Source organism: Kryptolebias marmoratus, linkage group LG23 (genome assembly GCF_001649575.2).
Source record: "Kryptolebias marmoratus isolate JLee-2015 linkage group LG23, ASM164957v2, whole genome shotgun sequence".
Lineage (NCBI taxonomy): Eukaryota > Metazoa > Chordata > Actinopteri > Cyprinodontiformes > Rivulidae > Kryptolebias > Kryptolebias marmoratus.
In genome coordinates, this window is record NC_051452.1 from 3,934,109 (window position 1) to 3,944,888 (window position 10,780).

At 42.9% G+C, this 10,780-nt stretch overlaps 2 protein-coding genes across 2 annotated transcripts in view; both read right to left on the reverse strand.

Annotated features, from left to right (window-relative positions):
• Positions 1 to 242: 242 nt before the first annotated feature.
• On the reverse strand, positions 243 to 4,185 carry cnppd1 (cyclin Pas1/PHO80 domain containing 1). The gene is made up of 8 exons (XM_017434376.3): positions 4,005 to 4,185; positions 3,434 to 3,536; positions 3,149 to 3,230; positions 2,930 to 3,050; positions 2,700 to 2,828; positions 2,311 to 2,372; positions 2,114 to 2,231; positions 243 to 1,940 (listed from the first exon to the last, which is right to left on the reverse strand). Exons 1-8 carry the CDS (start codon positions 4,065 to 4,067, stop codon positions 1,308 to 1,310), a joined length of 1,311 nt encoding a protein of 436 aa, XP_017289865.1. The 5' UTR covers positions 4,068 to 4,185; the 3' UTR covers positions 243 to 1,307.
• Positions 4,186 to 5,539: 1,354 nt separating this feature from the next.
• The window catches only part of abcb6a (ATP-binding cassette, sub-family B (MDR/TAP), member 6a), a 24,762-nt gene continuing 19,521 nt past the window's right edge, over positions 5,540 to 10,780 (reverse strand). The window contains exons 12-20 of the mRNA XM_017434401.3: positions 9,407 to 9,470; positions 9,243 to 9,328; positions 9,110 to 9,167; positions 8,916 to 9,020; positions 6,690 to 6,864; positions 6,472 to 6,584; positions 6,223 to 6,317; positions 6,078 to 6,146; positions 5,540 to 6,002 (exon numbers count right to left, since the gene is read on the reverse strand). Of these exons, the coding sequence (XP_017289890.1) occupies positions 5,843 to 6,002; positions 6,078 to 6,146; positions 6,223 to 6,317; positions 6,472 to 6,584; positions 6,690 to 6,864; positions 8,916 to 9,020; positions 9,110 to 9,167; positions 9,243 to 9,328; positions 9,407 to 9,470 (925 nt within the window). The 3' untranslated portion in view covers positions 5,540 to 5,842. The remainder of the gene's footprint in view (positions 6,003 to 6,077; positions 6,147 to 6,222; positions 6,318 to 6,471; positions 6,585 to 6,689; positions 6,865 to 8,915; positions 9,021 to 9,109; positions 9,168 to 9,242; positions 9,329 to 9,406; positions 9,471 to 10,780) is intronic.

Sequence of the window (10,780 nt, forward strand, 5' to 3'; positions counted from 1 at the left end):
GGGGGGGGGGGGGGGGGGGGGGGGGGGGGGTTGGCCCAGCTTCAAGGGGAGGGACCCGGTCTTCTGCCAAAACTAGACATCTGCTTTTGTTTTTTTAATAGTCTAAAGGGTTAATGAGGTAATGAGAAGTTTAACAAGGTTTGTCTCTTTCACATCACAAAGCGGTAACAACTATCTGACTAATTCTGCTGAGGAAATAAAACTTCCATTAAAATAAAAATACACACTACTGTTCATCAGAATGTCTTTGAAAAGCATTTATTATTGTTTTTCTACACGTTTTACACCATGTACAAAATTAAAGATCTTTGTGCTCCAAAAACGTATCAAATTCAAATACTTAGGAGTTGTTCGCCTGATGTTTAATGTTAAAAAATATATATTTTTCCCCGTCCCCTCTGGTGGTTTGCATAAATGGAGATAAAGCGTTAAAGTGAACAGGTGTGTTGTGACCAAAAAGGGAACGAAGTGTGCAAATTCCAGATCAAGCCAACAAATAAAAAGAGCACGGCGGTTTGAAACCCTAAAAGTTGAGACTTTCAACGGACCCTGAACGTGAGGAAGAATGTTTGTTTGTTTTTTTAAATCACCAATAAGTTAAATGAATGATGCGATTACAGAACGTGTTTGCTTAAACTGAAAAGGGGATAGGTAGTTTGCACTATCTGAGATATTTGAGAACTATCTACATCCTGTTTCTGATACCTTCTTAAGTTACACTATCAAGGTCAAGTTTTCAGAAAAAAAAAATAAAAATCAGTGCTTGCAGCTTGTTTGACCAGTCTGACAGAAAATCCCACCCTGAATAAACACTATAAAATACAAATAAACCGAGAACTTTGTATTTAGAATAAACTAGTTTACTCCCATCTTCCTACAAACCCAGATTCTTAGAAAAAAAGGACTTACCTTAAAGCTCTCAGCTTGTAAATATGCTTAAACCTTCATACACATTCAACCTGCCAGCTTTGATATTGCTGCTGCGTTAAAACATCAAATTCAGCACGAAAGACTTTCGTTCCTGTAAGACAGATTGAAACTTCAATAAATGTGCGTGACGACAGTTTAGTTGACGCCGAGGAAAACGTTACATAATCTCTGTATTTTAAAGAGATATCTGGAGTCAAAATTAAATTAAATAATCTCAATTGCTTCGGCTTATTTTGCATCACAGAACTACGCCTCCTCTGCGCCTGTAATTTACGTCTGGAAAAGCACACAGAAACATGACCTGAGGAAGTTATGAGTCATGAAATCGATGCTGGTACAGTTTCCAGACTTGATTCTAGGTGAAGGAAAATGTGATCCTAGCCAGGCATGAGCAGAGCTTGGTATTTGTTCACGGGAAGCAGGAACTCTGGACGGCAAGGACGCAAATTTATAGGCCGGAGCAGCCCGAAGGAAGAGTCCAGGTTGAGTTCTGCAGCTCCAAAGGGGTTGGAGGACAGCGGCGAGTGCAGACGGTTGTTGAGGGAACCGTAACCAGGGAGTGCTGAGGCGTTTCGAAGCCTACACTGAAACCGAGAGAGGGTTGCAAGACAGTCGGGGCAGACGACGGAGGAAGAAGACCAGGATTCAGGAGTTCCCATCACAGAGTTCCTTTCAGGATGTATAGGAACCACTGAAGCAAGAAGGGAAGACAGAACAGATGTTTGTGCAGGCGCTGGTGTGGGATTCTGTCTGTGTTGTTGGCCAGTTTCCGGTGAACCAGTCTGACTGTTGACACTCTTATTGGCCAGAACACAACAGGGTATGCGGTGGGCTGCAGCGGGGGCTTCTGGGCTGAGATTGGAAGTCTGGACGTGGGGTAAACGGATCTCATTTGAAGGAAGAAGGAGGGACTGGTCGCCTTTGGAGAGACTGAGCTGGTGCACCACAGCACTGGTAGCAATGAGGCCAGCAACACTGGTTAGATAGACCAGGCCAAGCATACAGGAAACCTGAAAAAAAATATATATATATTTCCATTTAATGCTTCTTTTTTTCCAGCTTTACAGTAGTTTGTCTGGTTGTAATTAACAAGAAACAAATAGAGCCATAAAAAGTTACATTTATACATATCAGAAGAACATTTCAGTTCAAGCATACATGCAGTTCCTGTTTTTTTTTTTACCTTAGTAAAGTGCTGATAGATGGCTGTTAGGGCTTGACTCCATGCGGACTGCTCCAACAGCACACATAGGTCAGTGTAAGAGAACCATCCTCGTTTCATCCCCTGCCGCTCTGCAATGCTGCGAAGCCAGAATCAGAATGACCATCAGAAATGTAATGTAACGTTTCAGTTTTGGATACTTCTTATAAAACACAGACCTGGTTTCCAGCTGGCTCAGCATGTCAAAGAAGTCTTTTGGCTCCGTGAAGAGGCTCCACTCCTAGAAATGATGTAACACAAGGGTTGGGAACCAGAGCTTAAACCAATTAGAAAGAAAGATCCACTGATTGTCACACACCTGAGTGTGTGAAATTTGTTCTCCACATTTGACCCATCCCCTGAGCAGTGCTGCGCTCGGGAATCATTTGGTGATCTACCCCCCCAATTCCAACCCTTAATACTGAGTCTCAAGCAGGGTGGCAATGGGTCCCATCACGGCCGGGGATTGAACCCACGACCTCCCAGTTTCAGGACGGTCACTCTATCCCAGGCCACTGAGCTGGGCATGCACGGAGCGCAAACAGAGCATAAATAGAGCGCCACTTACGAGTGCGTTCAAGAAATTCATCTCCAGGTTGTTGACAGTTTGCACATCCAGTTTCCCAGCTGCTCCCCACTCGTCATTGAAAACCTCTTCTTCTTCGCCTTCGTCATACAGGTACTTGCTGGCAACCATCTAAACGAGAAATGTGGTTGTTTGGTTCTACGCTTGAAAAAGCAGGGCTGTGCTTCACATTAATCTTGGACAAACGTTTCAATGGTATTCTGAACGTGTACCATTGAGATCAGGAAAAGGTCGGACGAGGAGATCTTCTGCAGGTATTCTGGGTTTCTGTGTCGGAGCCTTTCTATGTAGACCAAAGCCAGCATCATGGCACACGGAGAGATGCAAGCCTCCCTGAACCAGAAATATAAATTATAAGTTTAGATACAAGCGTGAGACTTCTATGTTTTAATGCATAATTCGATTGCACAGATGCACAGCACGGGACCAACCTTGCAACATGAGCAGCGTACTTCTTCTGGAGCTTGCGTATTGGGCTTGGGGCGGACTTCTGGAGGATTTCGACAGCAATATCTGGAATCCCAGGAATCACAAATGTCACCGCTAAGTAACCCAACCCTAACTTAATGGCATGCTCGAAACGTGACCGAAAAAGATCTTTGTTATAATAATTTATAGCAAGACAAAAACAAACAAACTGGTTCAGCAAAACTGAACAAACAAAATCTCAAGTGAGCTCTTGCACAAATGTCTGTTAAGCCTGGAGATTAACTTACCTGTAACAGGGCAAGAAAGGCCATCTAAAGAGATGTCTGGGTCCAGGCCATAATAAAGTCTTTTCCTTACTCGTTCAGACAGTTTTTGGTGTCCAGGAAGAAACTGTAACAACATTAGCTCACATTAGGTTTACTTTAGTAAACAAACACAAGGCTAGCATAGCTTGAGTTGGGCTAAACTAAGCTCTACCAAACCTATTTCACAACAACACAGGCAAACAAAGCAGAGTTCAGGACTTTTCCTTCTACAAAGCAACACAAAGTGCAGGAAAGCCACCTGTTACATCTATTAATTACCGCAGGGATTAGCTAACGCTAGAGCAGTTAGCATACAAAACAAGCAAACTACGCGCTGTTTTCTCTAAAAAAGCAATATTTTACTTTTATAGCTAGATTTAGTGTTGAATTTTGGATTAAAAGCTCGGGCCAATATGGTATAAAAGCCAACAATGCTTAATTTATTTACGGTATAAGAAACAGAATCATTATTTGTTATTTGCTAGCTAACAATTAGCTTAGCAGTAGCTAACGCAGTTCGTTGACCTGGCTGGGTTCGGGCACACCAACATACCGTGAACTCTTGGAAGTCCGAAAACTGAAACGAGTTTTCGTTAAATAACGCGTCGAAATCCATATTTACTATAGACTAAACATCAGTCCACCCCAAAAAAGAAAAGTAAAGTGGGAGAGACAAGTCCACTTGGCCTGCTCCCCGCCTCGGCTCAGCTTGCGACACGCCCTGACTGGTGTTGTGCCGAAAAAGGTACCCCGATGCTGTGAAACGCGCCAGTGTCGCGGCACATTTTAAAGCAAATAAATAAATAAAAGTAACAAATGGTTACTTTAAAAGCGCAGTTATGTACAATTATTTCATAATGATATAGACTTTATGTGTATGGGTTGCTTTTACTGTCAGGTTATGAGCAGGTGCAACGATGAGCTCTTTCCGATATAAAACTCTATAAATGTTTATTTTACTGTAAATAATTGTTTTCCTGACGGTCTTGAAAAACACATGCCCGCTAGTAACATTTCACACGGACACAATTTGTGAAACAAACTGCCTTTTAGACGGTTTAAATACGCTTCCTGCGTCAGGAACGGCAGGGTCACATTTGCCGGCACAACACCACGTACAGCCAGTGACGTCAGAGGCTGTTTGCTTCCTTATTCGGACATACCCGCGCTGGGACTGCAGGGGGCGCTCTAGGCACGGGAAACTGTTCCAAAAGTGTTTATTTTAAACCCCGTTAAATAAAATACACAACATTTGTTTTTGCTTTCACAAACTGGAATTTCAATAAAACACTAAACAAAACAAAAAAACAATAAAAAAGCATTCTATTCCATAACTACATGTCAAATATTTACAGGATTTGTCTTAAAGTATATATTTTCTGATACAGAAGCTTGTCAATTACAAGCAATTGGATCCATTAACCCACTCACAACTTAAAACCTGTATTTAAAAACAAACAAAACAAAACATTCACAAAAACTTAATAAAACGAACACCCTGACTTCTTGTACACTGACCCATTAATGTTCATACAAGTAAAAGAAAAACAATAATTTGCTTACATCACTGAGGCTGATTTTTATTAATTTACATTGTCTTTTCCTTTTGTTTAGAGTTTAAATTTAAAGCTTCACAATGAAAACAATGAACTGTTCTATTTCTAGGACACACTTCGACAACAAAGTAAAATGTTTCTTCACTTTCAGTTTAAAACCCCAACAACCCAAAACGTAAAGTGTATTTTTGTTTTTTAAATGTCTGCCGCCAAAGGCGAAAGGGTGATAATGTTTTTGCCCGTTTATGTGTGTCTGTCTGTTAGCAAAATATCTCAGGAACCAGTGGAGGGATTTCAATGAAACTCAACTTTCGGGGTCAGCACAATTCAAGATGACCACAGCTAATCAACAAATGGCTACAACTTAGCCATATTTGTTCGGCTAAAGTTGGTCGTGGTAGTAGCTGAGAGTCATCCTCGACACATACTCCAAGCGCTAACACAGCTCGTAATATCGCATGAGATCGGGCATTATCTTAGTATCAAGTTCTGTCATAAAAGCAGCGGGTGACATGCATTCCTTGAAGAAAAGCTGCACCTTTACATTCCAGATGTCAGTTGAAGTATCTTTACTTGGCTTTTTCTCATGTGCTGATAGTTTGATCTTTTTTTTTGCTCAAGTCCCGGATAATAAAAACGTAGGGAGGAAATAATCAGAGTGTGTATTTTGACAGCTTTGAACATGGTGTTTTAACATCCTCGGCTTTAAAGGCACCTCGTTTTCCACCTGAGCAAAAAGTCAATAAATAAATAATATTCTCTCCTCACTAAGTGTTCTGTTACTTTTAAATAATGCATTAGGGTTTGAAAAAACAAGAAACAACAACAAACACAATCAGTGATGGTGGCGGGCTGAAGCGCCGGATGGCGGTTGGAGTTTCTCGGATTTGAGATCTTTGGACTCCGTGTCCGACGAGGAGTCGGTGTCTTGGGCCTGCAGCTGCTTCATCCACATGTCGGCGTACAGGCCTCCTTTGAGGAGCAGCTCCTCGTGTCTGGAATTGGGGAGAGGGTTCTCGTTTTACTCGCAACTTAAACGAGGTGACATGCTCATATTCGGAAACACCTACCGCCCTCGTTCGGCGATCCGGCCGTCGCTGATGACCAGAATCTGGTCTGCTCTGATGATCGTTGACAACCTTTGATGAGGAACAAGATGGATGTGTCAGTAAAGAACAAAAAAACTAAGCAAACACTTAAACTGAAAGGTTGTACCTGTGAGCTACAACAACTGTTGTACGATTGGTGCAGATTTTAGCCAGGGAGGCCTGGATGTTGCGTTCCGTCTGCGTATCCAGTGCAGATGTCGCCTAAAGAGAAACTCTGCTGTAAAACTACAAAATGGAGGACGGGGGCACGTTTCTGAAGGCCTCTTTACATTTACTGCATCCGCACAGCAAGTAATTAAAGAAAACGACTCTGTAATGACAGTAAGTACTCTTGTTGCTCTGTTCAGTCAGATACCTCATCCAGCAGGATGATCTGAGGGGCTTTGAGGATTGTTCTGGCGATGGCAACCCTCTGCTTCTCTCCTCCGCTCAGCTTCAGACCCCGTTCGCCCACCTGAGTGTCATAACCTGCCAGACATCAACACAGACACAGCCTCACAATGCATTCCCACAAAAACACAACTCCGAGGCCTTCAAATGCATTTAGCCCCGATGCTAAAATGTCGCTGTTACCTTCAGGGAACGACGTGATTTTATCGTGTATGTCCGCGGCTGTAGCGGCGTCCTCCACCTCCTGATCGGTGGCGGTGTTGCGACCGTAGCGAATGTTTTCCCTGATGATGTCGTTGAACAGGACGGTATCCTGAGGGACCACGCCGATGTGAGCTCTCAGAGAGGTCTGCTTTACCTGAAGGACGACAGCACATACAGGAAGAAACTGCTCAATCCATTACTCCCAGGAATGCATATCGCCCGCCACCTAAGGCTAGAATGTTGAATTAAATACTTAAATAGCTTTTGAACCACTGGACAGGTTCTAATCAAACATTTACAGCTGATTAACTCTTGGAGTCAACACAGCCAACAAAAACAAGAAATATTACTCAGAATGACAGCTAAAATTACTACATTTTTTAGGGCTGGTGATAAAAACCAAACCAGAAACTGTCGCCCAGTTAGTACTCCACGCAGTTACCAGAACATCTTAATTTACGTGACCGTCCTCTCCACCCGATACAGTTTGGGTTTCACAAATATAATTTACCAATGACAGCTGCCTGTTATTTTTCTGAGAACAGCAACAGCTTACTGGACACACGAGGTTTATGTTGGACCTGTTTTTCTGGATTTAGAGTGAGCCTTTGGCTCAATTATCCGTGCGCTCTCCTTTAATCACACACCTTATCCTAACTGTTCAGCTGGGGTTCCACAAGGCTCAGTACTGGGGTTTATCCTTTCTAGACTTTAATAGTGATTTACCAAATGTTTATACAAGTGTGAAAGTTCAGCTGCATGTGGGTGACAGTACTGCACACACATGCAGCTGCTGCTGTTTTACCTGCAGTCATGGTACCTGAAGCTGACTGGCTTAAAAAGTCATGTTTACATCTTAACACAAAAAAAAGAACCACGTATGTTTACTTCACACCAGCCAGCAGAGGGCCAAGTGTTCGGTGTGAAAGGAGAGAGACTCGATGTGGTGAATCAGTTCCAGAAAATCTGTTGTCTTTGATTCAAATCTTACATTTATAGGCAACATTTCAAAAAGACTACAACTCCCAGAAAGTTCAACCTGGCAAACTTTCATCATGTCACAAACTTTTCTCACATTACAAAAAAAGGATCTTTTCTCATATATCGTGTTGTCTTAGGACCATACAACAGCAAATGTGCCAAAACCCATCAAGTCAATTTCCAACACGACAATTAAAATCTTCGACAGAGAGACTTTTCTTCCTCACTATCGTAATATCATCAGGAAGTATAATATTCCAGGTGTTGAAAACTATCAAATGAATAGAACAGAATAAACACCAGCGCCTGTATTAGAGCAAGATGGAGCACAGAGTTTGATCGAAAGGTGGTGTCACTTAGAGCAGAGGTCCCCAATCTCCGGGCCGTGGGCCGGTACCGGTCCGTGGGTCGTACCGGGCCGCACAGAAAGAATAATTAACTTACAGTATTTCTGTCTGAACGACATTTATTTTGAAAACTGACCGGATTCTCTCCACTCCATCCGTCTCTGACTCTTGATGCTGTCAGAACGCTTATCGAGGTCATGTGATCCGTTAGCTACAAACAAACCCACAAGCAGCAAAACGAGTAAAAAACAAACATCTGGAAGACTAGATGGGACCGTCTGGTTACTGAGAAACAGGCTCAGGGCTCCACTGATTCAGGGTTATGGTGAGCTGGGTTCTTTATGGTCTCTTATTTTGAAGGGCAGAGAACATCAGGCTGTTATTCATGTTGATAACAAAGCTGCGAGGACACGTTGGATTTACCTTTATTAGGTTTTAAAAAATACCAGTCGTATCGTTTTATTTTGTTGGATTTATCCGCCGCACCTTTAAAGGCCGCTCCTTGAAACTCTGTCTGATAACGAACCGGGCCGTGGAGCTGAAAGGGTCGGGGACCGCTGGGTTAGAGGAAGGCATTCACAGAACGTGTTAAAGATGGACAATTATTTATTCTTTAAAAAAACAAACCGTCATGTCCTCACTCAACATACAGCATGCCTGTGTACCGGAATATTGTTTTATGGACTGTTTTGTTCAATCCATTACATCTGTCCACTTAACTAATGGATTGTCTTTTGTTTTACCCATTTTAAGATAATGGAAGAAATGTAGCTCCTGAACCAAATCCAGCACATTCATGTGTAATACTCATATGTTGATTAATGTGAATTTTCCTAATTCAGTCAAATTTACTTTTTTTTCCTGTTGTTGCACTTACTTTTGAGATATCCTGGCCGTCGATGCGAATGCAGCCTCCCTGAACGTCGTAAAAGCGGAACAGCAGTCGAATGATGGTGCTCTTCCCAGAACCCGACGGTCCGACCTTTTCGAGAGCAACAGAAAACGATAACAGCAACGCCGTGAACGAGAGCACAGAGTACAGGAGCGGCGAGAAGCTGAAAGTCGTCGTACCAGCGCAACAGTCTGTCCCGGGAAAACGGTGAAGGAAACGTCCCTGAGAATCTCTTTGCTGCAAAAACAAAACGATGATGAGAATCTGCCACGGCTGTTGCACCAAATCATTAACAGGCAAATACAAACAAACCCATTGGTGTAGCTAAAGTAGACGTTCTCAAACTCGATTTTTCCCAATTTAAACTCCAGATTTCCCGCATTCACTTCATCCTTCACCTTCAAAGAAATATTTGAAATAAATGCACACGCTCTAAAAAGAAACAGGTAAAAAGACTTTTCAGCTTCAAAACGAACCTCTTCTTCTTCGTCAAACAGCTGGAACATGCTTTCCATGTCAATGAAGGAATTCTGGATCATTCTGCAGAAACGACAATCATTTAAAACAGATCAAATCTGACTTCCGGTTTGATCACCAGCACGATGGTCGCGCTGTGAACAAGCTCCTGAGGAAACCCAAGAAATAGAAAACCTAACCCCATTAAACACGATGCAAACTTGTTCTAAGTGGTGAATAAGGAAGGGGGTGAGTGAAGTACACCAAAACCGATGCTTTGAATAGTTAAAAAAGTAGAAGCTTAAAGTTGGGAAAATATCGCTAGCATCGCGGCTAATGCTAATCGCAGCTCAGACGAAGCTAAGCAGTAAAGAACTGATATTGCAATCTGAGGCTTAAGTTAAACAACCAGTTGTGGAGCTATGGCTGAACTGGAAACGGTACTACAGGAAATAAGAAGCTTTCGCCTGGAAAATAATACGCAATTGGGGGAAATTAAAGAAGAAATCCTAAAGGTGAACGCCAGACTGGACGAGGCTGAGGGGCGGATTGAGAAAGCGGAGGAGAGGATTCAGAACACAGAGGATGCCGTGACTGAAATAATAAAGCTACAGATAAAGTGGGAGGATAAGTTGATGGACTTAGAGAGCCGCACAAGAAGAGAGAACATATGCATTTATGGCGTACCTGAGACAGCAGAACGAGACTCACCATCAATGAGTGATTTTGTTGAGAAATTGCTCCGTGAGGACTTGGAGCTGCAAGACGAGCTCGACATGAGTATTGAACGTGCACATCGCTCTCTGGGCCCGCCACCCCCATGTGATGCTCCACCGCGATCTATTGTGGTGAAATTCCTCAGTTTTAAAACAAAAGAATCCCTGCTTCGCAAGGCATGGCAGAAAAGAGGATTCACCTGGAAGAGCAAACAAGTGAATTTGGACCATGACTACCCCCCTCTGATTTTAAAAAAACGAAAAGAGTATGCAGAGGTGCGCAAGATCCTGAAGGAGGAACAGATCCCTTTCCAGACCCTCTTTCCAGCCCGGCTGAGGGTGAAGTATGCGGATGAAACGAAGATCTACAGCACAGTGAGGGAAGCTACCGAGGACATGTCCAGTAGAGGGTATGCTGTGAAGGTCGTTAAAGCACCAGAAACGGTCCTGGAACAACTGAAGCAGCTGTCCTGGAGCAGGGTGGGGAGAGGACCGAGGAGAGGTGCAGCGGACAAGAGGCAGGACCCCACAGCCAGTTACAGAGATAAACTCAGAGCCTTTAGGAGGACATCGCCTACGCCTTCAGGAAATTGAGGTTTACCCACTCAGATACTGTTAATTAAGATGTGCATTTGGTTTATGGTCCATAATATGTAAATAAGAAAGGTTTCTCTTAGG

Bases quoted from the DNA above. Each gene is read 5' to 3' on its own strand.
- cnppd1 (XM_017434376.3), bottom strand. From the start codon at position 4,067: ATGGATTTCGACGCGTTATTTAACGAAAACTCGTTTCAGTTTTCGGAC. The intron at 3,231-3,433 runs GTAAGTTAATCT...CTGGGATTCCAG, and splicing joins CCTTTCTTGCCCTGTTACAG to ATATTGCTGTCGAAATCCTC. The intron at 3,051-3,148 runs GTTGGTCCCGTG...TTTCTGGTTCAG, and splicing joins TACGCTGCTCATGTTGCAAG to GGAGGCTTGCATCTCTCCGT.